Here is a 20043-nt window from a genome sequence, read left to right on the forward strand (position 1 = left end):
AGCGACACTTTCCTAAATAGCATACGTGTGACAAGCTCCGCCCAATAAAAACCCTCCACGTCGAAAATCGACCACACTTGGAGCGAGTAGATTCGTCACCAGAACTCAGCGCGAGTAGGAAATGAAAAAAAAGAAAAACTCACATGCGTGGCACTTCCCATGTTTGTCTCGCCCTCTCTCTACTCTTTTGCAGTGCCTTAAAAACCCCCAAATCTCTCACACTTTCTCAGCACAATACATACACACACACACACACACACAGAATTCAGCAATGGCGATTAGGGTTTCGATTTGCTTTTTTCTGTTTGCTTTGACGATCTGTGCTTCGTCGTCGTTTACTAGAATCAGCGCTGAAGAAGCGGAATCGAAGGAGTTTGTTCTCACCTTGGACCACACCAACTTCTCCGACATTGTTAGCAAGCAAGACTTCATCGTTGTTGAGTTCTACGCCCCATGGTATAATTACAATTCTCGTTTTTTCATAGATCTGCGTTGTAGTTCTAATCTGTTCTAATTGTTTTCATTTTTTTATTTGAATTCTCAAATGTGATTGGAACATTTCTGAATCAATTTTTCAATTTGCTTTTGCATATGAATTTTAGACTTGGTTTTGGTGAATTCAAGCTCAAGTTGACTACTTTTCCTGCATGTAGCGTTTAGATTAACGTATAATATAATGAGGATTTTAACATTTGATTTAAATCGGAAATACATACTTTTTGTCTTGATTATTTGTGACAATTTTAGATTGGAAATGTTAAGAAATTAGGGGAATTATAATTTCAAATTAAGAGTTGGTTTTTCTGAATTCAAGATCGAGTTGACTACTTTTTCTTCATGTAGTGTTTAGATTAATTTATTTTATATATATATATATATATATAAAGAGTTGAGGAATTTTTTTTTTAATACATGCTTTTTGTCTGTGTATCTGTTTTTAATATTTGGGTATCTTTAAATAAAAGAGATTGGATCTGAGATTGAATCTTGCCTTTACCAAAGTTAGTTACTATTATATAGATATGATCACAGGTTCAATGGGCCCTTTATTGGACAAAAACTATAGATAGGTAATGCTTCGCGAATTCGAATTTGAAGTTATAAAAAAAACCAAAAATTTTTTGGTTTGCAATTTGAATTTATGTATGAATATTTAATTTAATTCCATTAATTCGATATGGTAATTTTCTTTGGTGAAAATTGAATCAATTTACCATGATAGCTATCATTGATTAGTTTGTATTATAGTAAAGTCAATTTTAGCGGACTTTTGTCAAAATTTTAGCGGACTTTTGTGTATAAATTACGGGCCATTGGTGGGAAATGTTATGAGGATTCAATTTCCAGTATTTTGTATGCAATGCCTACCTTAATTTGATGCAGTTTTTATGTTACATACTTGAGTTTCCAATTTATGTGTTGTGTATAGCTAAATGTATACATGCAATGATTGAATTGGAAAAACAAAGTGGTAAAGAAATGTGCTTAAAAGTTTGTACATAAGGGTTGTAAATCCTTCTCTCCATCTCTCTCTTTTTCTGTGCCTGTTTGTTTGGTCTCTTTTTTAATTTTAATGTTTACCTTTTTATTTCCTTTTCTTCTAGGTGTGGCCACTGTAAGAAGCTTGCTCCAGAGGTAATAAGTCTTTCTAAATTAGAGTGTTTAAATATGATTTTATTCTGCATTTTGGATAGTTTCTGAGGTGGTAACCTTGTTTTAGTTTATTTAGTTGACCACATAAATAACCTTCTTTTGTAGTATGAGAAAGCTGCATCTGTTTTGAGCAGTCATGACCCTCCAATTACTCTAGCAAAAGTTGATGCCAATGAAGAAGTAAACAAAGAGCTTGCAACCGAATTTGAGGTTAAGGGTTTCCCCACAATTAAAATTTTGAGAAATGGAGGAAAGCATGCTCAAGAGTACAAAGGTCCGCGTGATGCAGATGGTATTGTTGCTTATTTGAAGAAACAAAGTGGCCCTGCATCTGCTGAAATAAAATCTGTGGAAGATGCTACCAGTCTTATTGATGACAAGAAGATATTCATTGTATGTGCTCGATGCTATGTGCTTTTTTTTTGTTTTTTTTGTTTTTCCCCCTTCCCCTACCCCCGGCCCTAAATTGTAGTCTTTAAACACATATTTACATATCCATACAGGTTGGTGTATTCCCAAAATTTTCTGGGGAGGAGTTTGAGAATTTCACAGCTCTTGCCGAAAAATTGCGCTCTGAGTACGAGTTTGGTCATACTTCAGATGCCAAACTCCTTCCACGTGGGGAATCATCAGTGACTGGGCCCATAGTTAGGCTGTTCAAGCCATTTGATGAACTTTTTGTTGATTCCCAGGTATCATAGATTTAATAAATTTCAGAACAGATGGTTTTATCTTTTTTATATGTTAATTGCAGGTTAAAAAAAAAAAAACTAATTTGTTTTAATATGTACACGCGTGCAGGACTTCCATGTGGATGCTTTAGAGAAGTTTGTTGAAAGATCCAGTTTGCCTGTTGTGACTGTCTTTAATAGCGATCCAAACAACCATCCCTTTGTTGTCAAATTCTTTAACAGTCCCAACGCTAAGGTATTTGATTAATCAAGAAGTATGTTTCCTTTGTCTACTAATTTGGTTTTGTACATGGTAAAGAACCCACTGTTGCTGCTACACATGACATTGTTGACTCAGTCCCTCTCTTTCTCTCTCTTTTATTTAATTTTTTAATTTTTAAGTAACAAATATCATTAAATGGGTAGAGGTTATGAATTCTCACCTTACACGCATGAAAATTTGTAGTGGGGATAGGTCTTATCTGATGGGATGAGTAACATCAGTAAGAAAGCACAAAAAAGGGACTCAAGTAAGATCCAAAATGAAGGCTCTTAACCTGGCTCCACAACATAGACTCTACGACAAGGATCAACTCAAAAATCTTTATGAATTTGTGTATTCTTCCTTTCATATACACAAAAATAGTGCATAGCAACATTTCTCTCCATTCTTCCCAAACCTCAATATAGTTTTGGATTTTCTTCCTTCATTTTAGACACCTACTCTTGGGAAACGTTTAGGAAGTACCACAAATGAAGGGGATTGGTTTTATTTTTTATTTTTTTATCTCAGTGTGGGTTTTACAACTCTCCCTCTCTCTCATTAACTTTATATTTATTTCTTCAATGTTGTGTTTCGATATGCATGGCAATCCTTTTCTCACTGGGGTTTGGGTTTGGATTTTCTCTAATTTGGTATTGTTGTAATGCTTGCTGGGTTATCATTTCATTGGGACATGCATTTATCTTGCGTGTCCCTTTTCTGCATTTTGTCTCTTTCAATAATTTATGTATACTTTGCACTTATAAAAAAGAGAGTATAATTTCTATTTTTTCCCATAGATACTATTGATCATCTTCTAAATAGAAGTTTTGGAAATTGGTAGGCCATGTTGTTCTTGAACTTCAGCAATGAAGTTGCTGATCCCTTTCAATCAAAGTATCGCGAAGTTGCTGAGCAATTTAAAGGAGAAGGAATAAGCTTTCTGATTGGAGATCTGGATGCTAGTCAAGGTGCCTTCCAGGTTAGTATGTTTTCATCCTATAACTGGTTTTGGTTCTATACTCAGTATGTTCCTTTGATATGGTAAATGATTTGGTTTGTATGATCAGTATTTTGGACTTAGTGAAGATCAAGTGCCTCTAATCATCATCCAGAAGGATAATGGACAGAAATATTTGAAAGCAAACTTGGAGCCGGATCATATTGCACCTTGGGTGAAAGCATACAAGGTGATCCCTTGCTTTTTTATTTTTTTTATTTTTATTTTTTATTTTAAGGATGGACTATGTTCTTGATAACATTTTCCTTTTTCCAGTGATAGGATATTGTGGACATAGTTTTCCCTTTTTTTTTTTTTGGGGGGGGGGGGTGTTTTCCCTTTTTTTTTTTTGGGGGGGGGGGTGGTGTGTGTGTGCTTGTTTGTGGAAAAAATGTTCAGGAGTGGGATTGGAATCTATTTAATTCCATTCTGACTGAAGGACACAATTGCAGGCTGGTGAAGTCCCGGCATATAAAAAGTCTGAGCCTATTCCTGAATCTAACAATGAGCCTGTGAAAGTGGTTGTTGCTGATACCCTACAAGACATAGTTTTCAACTCTGGAAAGAATGGTGAGTAAAACTAACTTTATTCATGTCATGTATTGGTGTGTTAGTCTGCTTACTCTGCTGCTTCGATGTTTGGTGTGGCTAAGCATTCCAGTCCTTTAGTGCTGTACCTTTTGTTTTTAATGTACAATTCTATTTCTTTTCTGTAAAATAGGATTATTCTGTAGTGGAGATATTTTAATTGAGGGAACAACACATGCTGTCTTAACCTTGACTGTGTGGACTAAGGACAGCTTTTGAATTTGGATTGGATAAGCGTCCAACAATTAATGCCAATGTTTTTTTGGACCAAATTCCTCTGCCTCCTCCATTAAACAAGGTTTGGAGGGTGCATGATTTGTATTTACCTATAAAGAGAATTCAGAAAATTGCTCTATGCAGAGGTGTTTGTTATCATCACTTGATTCTTATGGCATGTGGACAAAATCTCTAATTGGATCAATATAATATCTGATGCTTTCCAAATCATGCTATTTTAACCTGTGTTAAACATGGTGCTTTCTGTTGTCAACTTGTCATCAAAATGATTTATATTATTCTCCTTATTCTTTACGCATTGCATTTGTAAAGCGTTGTTATTTCTTGCTTCCTTCCTGTGATATGATTCCTAATCATGTTCTTCTCTGTGTCTGTTTGCATTGGTTGGGGGAGGTGGGGTGGGGAGGGGAGCTACCATAAGTTTAGAAACTGTGAAGACATCTAAGTTTGCTGTAGTATAAAAGATTATGTTTTTGACTAACCTTGGGAAAATGTCGGGGAAAGATCTTGTGGAAAACATAATGATTTTGATATGTTGTCTATGGATGTCTCTGCATTGTTTTGTGAATGAGTTAAAAAAACTCCTTGAATGAAAAATTATATTCAAAATCTGCAATTAGTGAAAGCCCAAATTTTAAGGTCATTTCCTAAGTAGTTAATTTGCACATAGATTCTCTGCCCCTACAACATAGCTGTAAATTTTTTTTTTCCTGCTTTTTCTTCCTTTGTGATTTAAATCGGTGGATTGAAAGATTTATGATATCCACAGAACTTCTACTAGTTAGTTCTATTGTTGTGAAGTTATGATAGCGGAGGATTTTGTTTAAAGAGTTAATTGCTTTAGTATACTGGCACCAAGAAAAACTGATACACACACACACACACACACACATCAATTAATGTTCAGTACCTTATTTTATGCTTTGTGAATTATTTTGTTATTGTGAATATCATGTGGAAATTATAGTCACATTAAATGTTTCACTTTGCAGTCCTCATAGAGTTTTATGCTCCTTGGTGTGGGCACTGCAAAAAGTTGGCTCCAATCTTGGATGAAGTTGCTGTCTCATATGAAAATGATGCTGCTGTTGTTATTGCAAAGCTTGTAAGATCTATTAACTTGTTTAACTTTAGGAATACTGTTGTATGCATATTGTAAGTCTTTGTTAACTACACAATCTGTTCACAAATGTCCGCTTAGATTTGTAAATTTTTTATAATTGTAAATTTACTATACTAGCGATGGTTGTTAACAAACTGGTCTAGAATCTTGCTTGGCAGGACACATTATTAAGCTTACAATACTTCAAAAGTTAGGATTGAATTCACTGAGCCCAAAAAAAAAAAAAAAAACCGAATTTAAGAAATGATAGAAAACATACATCAAAGCAGGTTAAGTATAACTGCTGAATAGTATGATTTAAGGGGGTCACCTTATTTGTTTTTATCAATTGCGCACACAACAAAAGATTTATTCAAAACATTGTGTGTATACTTCAGGATTATTAAACCTTTCTGCTCAATAATCATGCAAGGATTCAATATCTTCTTTTCTCCTTCAGTGTTAGTGGCATTCTTATCATTATTAAAATTGTTGGCCAAACTGATTTATATGCATTATACATCTCCAGAATACAAGGAATCTGCTTTAGATTTGTAGTATCTTTTAAATTTGTTAAGAACAATTTATTAGAAAATATTGGCCGAACTGATTTATATGCATTATACATCTCCAGAATACAAGGAATCTGCTTTAGATTTGTAGTATCTTTTAAATTTGTTAAGAAAACTTTATTAGAAAATATTCAAAGTTTTAGCAAACAAGGCATGCAGCTATTCTGACCAATTCCTGGTCTTAAATCAATACTTCTTTCATTGAATCTGTATGGATGAGACTCGACCTGATATGTTTCCTCTGTTATCTGCTGTCATTGTTTAGTTTTTTTTCTTGCAGTAAGATTTGCTGACTGCTCAGTTGACAAACTCTCCTCGCCCCTCCCATTTGTTGACCTAACTTCGTTGAAATTAGTAATAATCTTTATATATGGTCGACTGTACAATATGTTTTGATACTATTTCCTGCCTCTTCCTAGGATGCAACTGCAAATGATATCCCAAGTGATACCTTTGATGTCAAAGGTTACCCAACTTTGTACTTCAAGTCTGCAAATGGAGATCTGTTGCAGTATGATGGTGATAGGACCAAGGAAGGCATCATAGAATACATTGAAAAGAATCGGGATAAAACTACCTCACAAGACAAAACTACCTCACAAGACAAAACCAGGTCAGAAGATGCATCAAAAGATGAGCTCTAAAGAAGGTAATTGTAGCTGTGGATCTTGAACCTACAATCTCACTGTCCATCTTGTTCTTACAAGGAGGAAGGAGGTGTCATTTGAGCCAGTGCTATTGGCATTTTTCTCTGTTCTTATTATTTATTCTCCTCTTTTTGTGGCTCCTCTTAGGAGTCTGGCCTCAATAATTTTTATTTTTATTTTTAAATGGGTAAATTGAAGAATTGGGGGGGTGGGGGGGGGGGTGTGTGACTGTGTGGGCATTGATATAATGCAAGAATTACTAGGTTTTTGGGATACGCTTATTTTGCTAAAACTGAAACTTTTTACTGAAAATACTATAGATAAATGTAAAAGTTAGCTGAAATAGTACAGTGAGACTTATGAATAGTACCAAAAAGTGCAGTGGAGTTCATGAATAGTAGCAAAAATAAGCTGAATAGTAAAATGAGCTGGCTTTTTAATTTGGAACCAAACGCACGCCTAATATAATAAAGGATTAGATTCTTGGGCTGGTTTTGGAGAATTTATCTGTTACAACTTACAATAGATGCTCATGTTTGCCATTAAATATTGGAGATGCTTATTTATTTATTTTTTCTAATTTTTTTTTTCATGCTTAGTAATTCAAAATTGAGAGAAATGGATGAGGCCGTACCTCAAAATGAATTTTATTTAATCTTGAAGATGATAAGATGTATTACCTGGCTGATCTTTATTATCCAATCTGCTGCAAGTTGACAAGTTAAGCTGAAGACCTGTGTGTGCGTGCGCGTGTATATACATATAGTCTAATCCTCTCTTAATGGAATTTATTGATGTTTTCTCTCATGCAGGACAGCCTATTAGAGTCAAGAGGATAGAGACATACACAGTTGCACATGTATTGTGTATAATGGCTCCATACAAAAATGGTAGCATGATTCCAATGCCTGATCTCCCCTCCCTGCCAGTTACTCTTCTTTCTTCTGACTCTAAAATTCTGTTTCTATGAAATAAAATGGGAGTAATCTTTAGTAGTCTGTAGCTTGTAGTAGTCTTTGGGAGCATAGTTTACAGTGTAACAGTTTTGTGGCTGTAGAAACACCTTTCATCAAAGTTATAAATTAAGCGGGAACAGTTTAATTTCAGATGCCAATGGTTCAAAATTGCTTGTGTATTTGTTGGAATTATTGCTTTAAATGATGCTCTAAATGATTGTGGAGCTCTGAAAACAGAGTTTCACCGAAGGAGCCGTTTTCCATATATAAAGTTTCAAGTTGATCAACAGTTGAATCTCATTCGACTACAACTAATCTTGCCTGGCAAGAAATTCCTTCAAGAGTCAGTAACTTTAATGTCATTACTCTGAGCTCAGATCCTAATGAGATTGAGATGTGCATCTTAGCATCTCTACAGTACAGATCATTTATAAGGGTCATCTACTCATCTCTACCCAAAAAGATCATTTAGTACGGTCCAGTCCGGTAATGAGTATTTTAGCAGTGGATTAAGGCTGAGTTTTTTAATTTTTTCTTTTATAATTGATCAGTGTTTTTTTTAAAGCCGGGTAAACTAGATATTTGGTTCTTAACTTTTAGACTATATGTAACATTTTAGTATTGTGTCAAAATGGTCCGATTATTAAGTAATAGATGAAAAATACGGAAAATATTGGCTTGGCTGGTCAAAACAAAATATAATTTTCTTGTCACAGACTATTAGACTGCCACATCAGCATAAATTTTAATTATTAAAAAAAAAACTACTTTATAACACCAATAATTCTCTATGTCAATAATGTTACCATGGTTTTTTTGTGAAGTTTTAGTATGCCTTTGTATTAGAACATTTTTTACTCTTCTTTGTGTATTTGTGTATGAGTTTGTTTCTAAATAAATAAAATAGTAATAATAATAATAATACAAACTTTCAATTGTGCTAATGCTAACTGAAAAACAAAGCAATATAAAATGAAAATACTTTTATCTCCGTGTGCATTCCACTTTCCACAAAACGAAAGAAGAAAGCCTACACCACAACACCACAAACGTATCAATGATAAGAAAAGGCAGAGGTACTACCAATCCCCTCGTCCTCCATTGTCCACTTGGGCCTCTACATTGCTCAACTGGATCTCCTTTATCTTGCTGACCATCTTTAACAATCCACCACAAATGATTTTCCAAACAAAACAAAAACCAAACCAAACCAAAGCTCTAGACTGCTCAACTGGATCTCCTTTGTCTTGCTCACCATCTTCATCAATCCACCACAAATGATTTTCCAAACAAAACAAAAACCAAACCAAAGCTCTTCTCTGTATCTCTTTCTCTTCGTGGTTTCATTTTAAGTAGTATTTGCTATGGTTTTTCTGATCTATTAATGTTACCTTATGTTATATATGTTGGATTTGGCTATGGTTTTTGCTTCCAAAAGAAGTATTGGCATTGGCCAAAAACCATACAGTTGAACATTGATTACTGCATTCCTTTATTCCATCAAACTTCCATTGAAATCCATTTCAAATCAAGAGAGAAAGTATGCCAAAATTGGAGTCACTGTAGGGACTTGCTGCCTATCTTCACCTTCTGGCATCACTGTCGTGCCTCACCGTCATTCCTTATTCACAAAATTTTCTGTTAGGGATTATGAATTTTTGATCATTCCTCACTACCCAGTGAAATCTTGCTTTACAGAGTTAGGGATTATGATCCCAAATTGAGCTTCACGTGTTTGCACGTGAGGCTACTTACTCATAGGTTTTTATTTTTTTTAAGGTTATGTTGATGTGGAAATCCCAGTAGCAGTTTATGTGGAAAGAAAATTATATTTTATTTTGACCATTAGTCATGTTAGTATTTTCCATCCATTACTTAACTGCAAAGATCATTTTGACACAATATTAAAATGCCAGGGACTAATTTGACACATTTGAAAGGTTAAGAACTAAGTTGACATATAACTTAAAGATTAAAGAGCAAATATATTGTTTACCCTTAAAAGAAATATTGCTACCCACTTCAATGAGACCCAGTTGATAATAAATACTTGTTTATTTGCTTTTGTTTCTACCAATGCAACGGGACACAATTAGGGTTGACAATTTTGCCCCGCCTTGCCCCTTTCCGTTTCGTCTCACATGGGTTTTCTCTACCATGCAAAGGAAGGTGGTGGGGTGGGGATAGGATAAGATTTTAATCCTGTACTATGGGGTGGCCTGGTGTTGGGTTTAGACATTTTAAACTTGCCCCACCTCGCCCCGTCCTTGTGTTAATAAATGTTATAATTATAAATTTTTCATACTAGTCTTTTTGGATCTAAAAACGATAGAAAAGCTTTATTAGAAACTAATGAAAGAGTACAAGTAAAACTAGTTAAAAGTTAGCACGGGGGGAACACCAACTACTGATGTCCCAAAAACTGGGTCTCCCAAAGACCGAAAATACAATGAGAGAAGGAAGTCTAGAGTCTAGACCACTCAAAACTAAATATTAGACACTTTTATAAACCCTGCGCAGCCATTAAACTTTGATATTCCTCCAACAAGCCATTAGCGCTCACGAAAATAAACTTTGGGTGAACCTGGACCTGCTCAAAATAATAAATATTTCTTATACTCCAGATCACCCAAGCTGTGGTTGCCCATTTCTCCAATTCAATGGAACTAAGCTTTTGCTGCATCTATTTGAAAAGGAGGAAGAATTCGCTAGACTCATTCCTACACTTCTGGATCCTGCCTTTAAATAGTGCCCAAACATTACTCGCAAATGGACACTCCCATAACACATGGCTAGTTGTCTCGAGGGCGATGGCAGCACAGCTCATAGATTGCTTCAACCTTGACCTTCTGGTGCAAATTCTCCCGTGGGTAAGCATCCTGAATAGGTCCTCCATAGGAATGTACGGACTTTTGGTGGAACATTAAGCTTCCATATTTTCCCCCAGGTGGAACTGTGCGCTTGCAGTAATGAGTGTTCAGCATGATTAGGGTGCTTCAGGCGGAGAGCCACTTGATAAGCTGTTCTGACGAAGAATTTCTGTGATCCATTCTCCTTCCAAATCAGCTTTTGTCCTGTGAATTTTGGTGATTAAGGGGTAGAGCCAGTATTGCCTCACATGTTCAATGATCAAAAGTAGCAAAAATCTTTCCCCTATCCCATTGCCGATTGTCCTTGTCTATTAAGTCATAGACTCTCATATCCATTGATGGTGCATTCAAGAAGACAGGAGAATGGGGTAGCCAAGAATAAGTTGCCACTATCAATATTAGCTTATTTTATTTTACTTAACGTAGCTCCCTACCTCTATTTTGTTATTTGTTATACTATGAATTTATTTTTTTTGTTGTTGTGATATTTATTAAGCACTTTGATAATACTCTTTAGTTTTTGCTAAAAGTTAGTTTGATTTGATGGGATAAATTTAGTTGTAATTTCAAGTATGTTTTTACTAATGTAATCGGTTTTATTTAAAAAAATTGTAATAGTTGAAGGGAAAATTAACAAAAAGTAGAGTTTTACGGGGAAGGGCGGGGTTTCGTGGGGCCCCAAGGAGCAAGGACAAGGCAAGAAAATTTTTCGCATGAAGATCTCATCCTTCAGCCCCACCCCACTCCATTGCCATCTCTAGACAAAATTGATTCCTCAATTTAAGTGTGATAGAACCTTTTAACAAAGGTCAAGGTTTCTCTAGTTCAAAGATAAGCCCTTTAAACTCTAACTATATCTTATTAAATTTGAAATTTGAAAATCTAATCATTAGATTGTATGTTCTTTATGTTCTTATAACACATATCAAATTTTGTTCAAATCATGTGTTGTTTACTATTTGGTTAATAAATTTATTTTTTATACATAATTTTTAATTGCAAAACTGAAAATTTAAACATGTTATTGAAGATATAGTTATTGATCTTTAAACTTCTTGAAATTTTGTAAGCACGGAGACATCCAATAAAAAGATATAGTAGGAGTTTGAACAGTTTCACTTTAAGCTAATTTGGAGAGAAACATTTTCCTTTAACAAAAACCCATTTATAATAGAATTTTGTTAACAAATAATTAACATGTGTATTTTATTTTTTGAAAAGTGTGCGCTATAGCTTATAATTAAGCATTTATTTTAAAAAATAAATAAATTTTAACATGTGCTCTTAGAGCACTTATTAACAGGACCCTTTATAATATACATTTGGAATTTTCTTTAAGTGGCTTTTCAACTAATTAGGTAATTTTGTCATTCAAAATGAACTTGACAAGCTCGATTATGTTATCAAGAGTTATTTGTTACTTTCAAAGTAGAGGGTGTATGCTCTCTCCTCTTATACAATTGTGGATTTTATCATGAATTTAATTGGCATGATGATTAATGTATTATCATGCAAGAAATAATGATTAGCGTGACTTATCGTGTGAAATGGGGAGTATTATGTCATATAGAATAATGCTTTTATATATATATATATATATATATATTTATATATATAGGGATGGGTTTAAGTTACACCTGGTGTATACGTGTAACTTGAACCCAACTCTATATATATATATATATATAGTATGGATGCGAATATTTTTTAATTGGATGCGAATATTGATAAATAAACCGTTAGATTACATTATCTTTGTATATTTTTATATTTACAAAATTTCAAGGTGATCAAAAATTAATATCTATGTCATCAATCAATTGTTAAAATTCAAATTTTTGTAGTTTAAAATAATGCATAAAATATGAGTTATGGGTCAAATGGTAAATAGTATTCGATTGATATGAAAATTGGCATACATGTTAAGAATATATAGAACATGTAATTCAACGGTTGGATTTCAAAATATTAATTCAATAATAAATTATTGGGTGGTATAACATTGCGTAGAGTTACACCAGGTATAACTTGAACCCAACTCATATATATATATATATAGGGTTAGATTCAAATTACACCAGGTGTAACTTTAAGTAATATTACACCACCCAATATTTTTAATCAGATGTGAATTTTGATAAATCTACTACTGGATTACATTATTTTCGCATATTCTCCACATTTACAAAATTTAAAGATGATCAAAAATCAATAGTTAGTCATGTCATCAATTAATTGTTTAAATTCAAGTTTTTATAGTTTAAAATAATGCATAAAAGATGAGTTTATGAATCGAATGGTAAATTATATCTAATTAGCGTGCAAATTGGTATGCATGTTAAGAACATATAGAACATGTAATTTAACGATTCGATTTTCAAAATATGAATTTAATAATAAATTATTGAGTGGTGTAACATTATTTAAATTTATACTAGGTATAACTTGAACCCAACCCATATATATATATATATTTGATAAACTAGAATAATTCTTTATATGTGTGAATGTCATAGCTGACTATTATGTGTAATATGTATGTTTACTCGAAAAACGGAAAAAGTTTTGTGCAGTTTTTCACTCTGTCATCTTTGTAAAACATTGGGTATTTTTTATCCACGTTCTTTCCATTATTTTCTAATGGGTTATGTTTAGTGCACACTAAATACACTACTGCAAAAAAAGTCGGTTATACTTTGTGTGCAATAATTTGCCACTGTTCTTTAATTATTGAGATCAACCCAAACCACCTCTTGTATAGAAACTGCTTAACTGTAAGAAATGGAAATTCTTGGCTACAAAAACTTACTAAAACATATATTCCTTAATCATATATATATATATATATGCACCACCCAGTACTTGTGCTACTTTAATATTTACACCACAGCTAATTCCTTCGGTTTAGGTCTTCTCTCTGATGGCTCTGGAGACATTGCTATCCTCTTACTTATAACGTTGTTGTTCATCTTGACAACGTTGTCATTATTACCAGTACTGTCAGTGGAACAGTTGGTGTCCTTATTAGAATGCACTAAAGATTTCAGAAGGTGTGGCTGAAGGTTCTTCAAGTCTGAAAGCTTTAGAGGCTTCAGAAGGAATTCCTCTGCCCCTTCTTGCAAGCACCTGTCAATCATAGATAGTTACATATCTAGTCAAGGTCCTAAATATGTCCAAGATATGAGATATGAACCTTATGATAAAAACAAAAGAAATGAGATACGAACCCTTTATTCAAAAGAAATGACAATAACTACGAAACAAATTTTTTCCACACAATAGTTGTATGTTTGTGATTGATATTAATAAAAAATTATGTTAGTAATGACCCATATATGCAAATAAAGTTGATCTATTTTATAACTTTGTCACCTAGCATTTGTGAAGATTTTTGTCCCAAATATTATTTCCGAAATAATAAAAATAAAGATGTATGAAAAGAGTGAGAAACTTACATGCTTATTCTAGAGGGTACGTTCTCTGATGAGATGACCACGACTGGTATGTCTTTCCAAGAAGATGAAGATCCCTGCATGTGTAAGCAAGACTTTTGCTTTAGCCACCAAATAAAATACTAAAAAAAAATAAGTAAGACAAATAAAGATTTTGTAAGATCCTTTGGATTTTTTAATTATTTTTACTACTATTTATTTGACTCCTTCTAGTGAAATGAACCAATTATGTTATCATTGTTATGCATGCGCTTTCAAAAACCCCAACTAAACGCAATTATTCCAACAAATGAGTGTCGTAATTCATATTACAGTGCAAAATCTGAGATTAACATAAAAAAAATTGCGGGAAAATAAATCTTCACCATTTCATTGGAAAACGAAGACATTCATAATTCATATATTAAAATTACAAATTTAAAAATATATAAAGTGACATGTCATTTATAGAGCCTTATTTTTTAGGTATATGTCCTTATCTCTAAGCATGGTTTGTAGAGCTGGATAATTTCCATAAATTGTAGTGACCTCTTTTTTGAAAAAGAATTCAGCATTTCCTTAAATAGTAAGTAGAAACACTCGTTTTCCTCTCAAATCCACTGCCTTTGGTCAAGTTGTGAATTAACTTTTCCAAAAGTTCACTAATTATTGTGAGCTAGGCAGGTATGTAGATTAGTCTAAAGGAGGAATCATGAAGATAGTGGTGACTGGTGATAGTGGCTAACCTTGACTGTTTTTAGCAAATCATAGCCGCTCATCCCGGGCATTGAATAGTCTGTAATGATCAAGTTTACTTTCAACCCCTGCATTGTTCAAAATATATTATGTTATTATTGGTAGATTACATGGAAAATTCAAGGGTCTCAGCAATAACAATTCAAAGGGGTCAAGAATTCATAATAATTGAAAATAAAAGAAAAAGAAAAAGATGAGCAATAGCCATCAAAGGGACCAAGAATTATGTGGCAGTTTAAGAATCCAAAATAGATCAGAAGGGAAGAAGAGATTAGCATTAAGAAGAAACAGTTCGTTAAGGGAATGAGAAAACCTTTAGATGAAACACATAGACAGTGTCCTTGTTTGCTTAAGCCTAGTTAGGCTCTTAATAATTAAGGTGTAATGGCATTTCAACACTTTTGACTTTTCATATATCTGCTGCTGTTTTGATAGGCTCATATTCTTAAAATACGTCAAACGTCAAAGATTAAAGGGAATATTATGTTTAACATATAAAGTTAGTTTTCTTGGTCTAATTCCAAACGGCAGCTTTAATTTTCTACAGACACAAACTCATGGTTAAAACTCTTCAGTCTCACTATAGAATAAATGGGTTTCTGCAATGAAAAAAAAAAAAGCACTAGAGTCATGCAATGATGATTCAATTTTACCAGCTCAAATAGTATTTCTAGAAAATTAAAGCAAATTAAGGAGAAAACAATATACTCTCACACCTCTTGTTGTGGTGATTGGGAAGAAGATGATGACGCTGTAGAGTCAGCTGAGTTACTCTGGTGGATATCAAGCTGGTTCAAATATTCAAGAGCTTTATCCCCAGATTCCACACAAGTCACTGCAACAACAACGATTACAAGAATTAATACTAATATTCATGAACTATGAATAAATAGATCGAATATAATCTCTATATTATCAGAACATACATCCCATAATTTAAAAACCAAAACTGTGTTTGCATCTAAAATTTCTAAAACTATAACATTTGTGCAGGTTGATCAGTAGGGTTGTAGTTATAGATAATTATATATATACAGCACCTTTGCATGAACACTCTCTGAGAAGCCTCTCCAAGAGCTTCCTCTCAAAGGGGCTATCATCAACTGCTAGCACATGAAAATGCTGTTGTTCCATTTGTTGTTGGGTGTCTGCAACATCTGACTGTAACTCCATTTGGATATGCATGAGAGAGAGAGAGAGAGAGAGAGAGAAGTAAGAGGAATGAGAAGTGTGTGTATGTGTGTGTGTTTTTGTTTCATAGGTTTAATTATAAGTAGGTGAGGTAAGGTGAGAAGCAAGAGTCCTTTGCAGTGTCTGGCTGGGTCCTAGGTGTGGTTTTCATGCTGGATCTCTTCCTAGATTCTCTACACCGCGTTGGTACAACCACCACTTATCTCTCTATCTCTTTCTTCTTTCTTTTTTTTCTTTGTCTTCATTTTGTTTGATTGCGTGGAAAATCATAATATATCTATAATACCCATTTGGTCATCATGATAATAGAAATTTTGGATTTTGTTTTTTATTGTATTCTGTTGTATTAAAGACTTTGAAAAAGGTTGTGTAATTAAACTGATTAAACTATATCAAAAATAAAAAAGTGGTATTCTCTTTCTCTCTTTTTCCTTTTTTGAATTTTAAAATTCACCTAGGCTTTGCATGTTGGGTTAAAAAATTAATTGTTACAACTAAAAATATATCCTATTGCTTTCTCCTAATCTTAATGTCATCAGCCTAGCTAGGAGTTTATATAGGCGACGTAGGATGTGACCCCTGATTTAAGAAGTAGCATGTGCATGTTTTTTGTATGAAAGAAGGGTTTTTTTTTCCTAGTATATAAATGTTGATTCACCTTAATCCCAAAAAATAAAAAATTTTAATAAGGCATAAAATAAAAAGAATTAATAATGTAAATTAGATGAAAAAAAGATGGAGAATGATATTTTCACAAAAAAAAGAAAAAAGAAAAAAAGATGGAAAATAGTACATTAATTAGAATATGGTTCTCAGCAAATTCGTCTATAAGCTCACCAATGTCCAGCTTGAAAGGAGAAAAATTCATTTGCATTCGATATTTCTCAAAATTTTAAGTTTAAAAAAAATGCTGCAAAAATTTGGTTTAAAAAGTAGTACACTAGAAGAAATGAAAGAATAATGATGTTTTTTTAGAACAAATTTATATAAGCTAGCGAAGCAAACAAATTATAGACACAGAACTTAATTAGAGAGAGAGAGAGAGAGAGAGAGAGAGAGAGAGGTTCTGGAAATTAAGATGTATTGCTAAACTGGATTAGATTATAGCAAACACGGTTAGTCTGAAAAAGTACCGTTTAGTTGAACAGATAAACTGAATGTGCCTGTGAGAGAGACTTCAATAATAATAGTCTCATCTTTTGCAATATACATACTAAACAATGATATATGATATTGGAAGCTGGGGCTCTTACTGTTAAGAAATGAAACATTGTTGGATTTGTTTTTTGTAAGGCAATATATACATGCTGACATCAAAGCTATTGGTGCAAATAATGTCTCATTTATGGGTAGTTTTCTTTTCTTTCTTTTCCTTTTTTTTTCCTGAATTTTTATGGGTAGTTTTCTGCTACCATGTTTTGCAAGTGTCACATTGAGGCTGCTCAACAAGTTGCCTAAACTTCAAAATTTGCGATCAATTCCTTAATGTGATATTAATTTTTAATGTGCATTCTAACATTTATATTAGTGTCAAAATTAGTACTAGTTTTTTTTTTTTTTTTTTTTTGAGAGAGAGAGAGAGAGAGAGAGTTGCTTCTAATGATAGCATTTTTTTTTTTTTTTTTTTTTTTTTTGAGAGAGAGAGAGAGAGAGAGAGTTGCTTCTAATGATAGCATTTTATCATCAGACCAAAACACCAATCAGTTTTTGGTGTAAGCAGGAATTGAACTCCAGATCTCTTATACAATTATAAAAAACTTTATTAGTTGAGTTAACTTAGAACCTACATCAAAATTAATACTAGTTTAATAGATAAGTATCTATTAATTTACAAGAGCGTTTGCAATATACACCTTAAACTATGAAAGAATAATTTGCTCTGTGCACTACTTATTTGGACTCTAATTTGGGTGGTGGGTAGAAATGGCAAATTATTCTTGAATTAGAGTATTAAGTATAAAATTTTGAATTTTAAGATAGATATTACAAATACCCTTATGCTTAATGGTGGATAGCAACAATTAATCCTTAATTCTATAACCTATATGAATATAAGAAAATTCATTGAGAGATGATGTAGTTAGTCTTCACATATAAAGTTTTAAAAGGAATATATATATATATATATATCTATTAGGATCCATTAGGGTTAGCTTTAAAAAAAAAAAAATAGAGCTGCATTAAGAAAGAAAACAAATTAAAATTTATTGGCGAAAAGTGAAAAAAAATTGATCTTAATTGGTCATTGTCATCATAACATACAGCAGCAACTTATGAATTCCTTCTCTTTATCTAAGGTTTTTTTTGGATTAGGGTCTCATTTCAAAAAGAAATTTCCTTAATGTGTTTGGCAAACATATAGAGATATGTATTTTGCTCTTAGCCTTTTGGCTTAAATTTTTGATTTGTTACTTTCACAATTTCTTTTAGAGGTTCTTAAATTCCTTTTTCCTTTTGACATACTAGCCAAATCAATAATAATAATAAAGAGTTGATGATGTAAAACTATATCACACAGCATAGAGAGAGGTGTCTAGACAGAATTATTCTGTCTAACCATGTAATCAAATGTGGCCAAACTCATGACAAAACCTTCTTCTATTCCTTTTTTCTTGTTGCAGTGTCTCACTAGCTCTCGAATCCATGGTTTGATATTTGGTATAAGTATTCAAGGGTGGAACTACAAAGAGTACCGACTTATAAAAAAATGCGACAAAATATTAAGGTTATGTTTGGTAATAGCTTTCATTTTCTATTTTTAAAATCTTTTTTTTGGAAATATAAAGAAAAAACAACTTTCTTGTATTTTGAAATAAAAAATATGTTTGGTTAGTTGAAATTAAAAAAAAAAAAAGTTTTTTGAATTTTTTTTTTTGTTATTATTAGGATTTGAATTTTAATGCTAATTCATTAAATTAAACAAATTCATTAAATCAAATACGTGTTGTCTTTGAATTTTGAAAACTAGATACTGAAAACAGCCTTTTACATGCTTTAAGTTTTCTTCACAAATTGAGTTTTGAGAACAGTTTTTGTTTTCTGTCTATTTTGAGTTGCCAAATAAGTTTTTTAGTTTTAAAAACAGAAAATTATTTTTGAAAATAGAAAATAAAGAAAAAAAATAGTTACCAAACATATCTAAGAGAGAATAATACTAACCACAAAAAAAAAGAAAAAAAGAAAAACCGGTAATAATGAAGGAATTCTATGTTAAATTTTGGGCAAAGTTCAGAGTCACCACTAGCCTATGGAAATTGGTATGGAGATTGCTCAAGCTGAATTCCGTCAGCCTTTCATGTCCATATGACTAACTCAAAATATATTTTATTATACGAGAACCTAAAATGATTTGCTCAAACATATCCTAAGCTGAGCAGCCGAAAATTGGATGTGACTTGGACACGAAATACGAAGTTAATTTTGGGCACAATTTCTTGCCGAATTTGAAAACGAAATTTAGGGGGTGTTTGGTAGAGTAGTTTGAAAATTATTATTTGTAGTTTTTTGAAATATGTGTGGGTGAAAAAGTGTGTTGAAATACGTAAAATGCTGTTTAAAAATTAAAAAATGTTGTTTGAAAACACAAACCAAATGGGCCCTTAGTGTCCTTTTTTTTGGAAGGTAACGAAAATTATATATTATTTTATTATTTAATTTATTTTTGTTATTTTTTATAAGTTTAATTACACTTTTTAGTATTATTCATAAACTCAATTGTACTATTTCAACTGATTTTTATTTTTATTTACATTTCTTTCAATAATAAATTTTTAATTTCAATAAAATAAGTAGTATCCAAATAAACAGTGTCAATTTCTTTTTAGAAAAAAATGATAAATTTTATTGAGAAAAGCTAGTTAAGCCGGCTACTATTACAATATAAAAATGTAATAGAACATTTTTTTTATCTACACCAAAAAATAACTTTAACAAATGATCTCACAAATAGTTGGGACAAAATTATTTAATGTCAATTTGGTATTAGTTTATAGTTTTTTCCGTTTTAAAAGTAGACTAAAATATGGTTTGTATTTTAGAAAAATAAAACGAAGGGTAAGATTTTCAAAAGTAGTACATAAGCAAAAAAACTTAACCACAGCTTAGTTT

General features: G+C 32.5%; 2 protein-coding genes across 3 annotated transcripts; one reads left to right on the forward strand and one right to left on the reverse strand.

Moving 5' to 3' along the window:
• The first annotated feature begins 204 nt into the window (after positions 1-204).
• LOC111986841 (protein disulfide-isomerase) lies at positions 205-7838 on the forward strand. 2 transcript variants are annotated; one of them, XM_024018533.2, is made up of 11 exons: positions 205-456; positions 1605-1635; positions 1759-2046; positions 2157-2345; positions 2455-2580; positions 3431-3568; positions 3657-3776; positions 4039-4156; positions 5404-5516; positions 6505-6734; positions 7550-7838. In XM_024018533.2, exons 1-10 carry the CDS (start codon positions 272-274, stop codon positions 6727-6729), a joined length of 1533 nt encoding a protein of 510 aa, XP_023874301.2. In that variant the 5' UTR covers positions 205-271; the 3' UTR covers positions 6730-6734; positions 7550-7838. The 2 variants fall into 2 exon arrangements, with proteins under 2 accessions (XP_023874301.2, XP_023874300.2); XM_024018532.2 differs by having other exon boundaries at positions 206-456; positions 7545-7838.
• A 5415-nt stretch (positions 7839-13253) lies between these two features.
• Positions 13254-16045, reverse strand: LOC111986892 (two-component response regulator ORR9). Its single transcript, XM_024018581.2, has 5 exons — positions 15786-16045; positions 15462-15580; positions 14736-14813; positions 14014-14087; positions 13254-13684 (listed from the first exon to the last, which is right to left on the reverse strand). Exons 1-5 carry the CDS (start codon positions 15928-15930, stop codon positions 13438-13440), a joined length of 663 nt encoding a protein of 220 aa, XP_023874349.2. The 5' UTR covers positions 15931-16045; the 3' UTR covers positions 13254-13437.
• Positions 16046-20043: the final 3998 nt, after the last annotated feature.

This window comes from Quercus suber, unplaced genomic scaffold, assembly GCF_002906115.3.
Source record: "Quercus suber isolate HL8 unplaced genomic scaffold, Cork oak 2.0 scaffold_923, whole genome shotgun sequence".
NCBI lineage: Eukaryota > Viridiplantae > Streptophyta > Magnoliopsida > Fagales > Fagaceae > Quercus > Quercus suber.

Excerpts from the sequence above, each read along its gene's own strand:
- LOC111986892 (XM_024018581.2), bottom strand. The coding sequence starts at position 15,930 with ATGCATATCCAAATGGAGTTACAGTCAGATGTTGCAGACACCCAACAA. Across the intron at positions 15,581-15,785 it reads CAGAGAGTGTTCATGCAAAG|TGACTTGTGTGGAATCTGGG; the intron begins GTGCTGTATATA and ends TTGTTGTTGCAG. Across the intron at positions 13,685-14,013 it reads GTACCCTCTAGAATAAGCAT|GTGCTTGCAAGAAGGGGCAG; the intron begins GTAAGTTTCTCA and ends TATGATTGACAG.
- LOC111986841 (XM_024018533.2), top strand. The coding sequence starts at position 272 with ATGGCGATTAGGGTTTCGATTTGCTTTTTTCTGTTTGCTTTGACGATC. Across the intron at positions 3,569-3,656 it reads CTAGTCAAGGTGCCTTCCAG|TATTTTGGACTTAGTGAAGA; the intron begins GTTAGTATGTTT and ends TTGTATGATCAG. Across the intron at positions 4,157-5,403 it reads TTTCAACTCTGGAAAGAATG|TCCTCATAGAGTTTTATGCT; the intron begins GTGAGTAAAACT and ends TTCACTTTGCAG.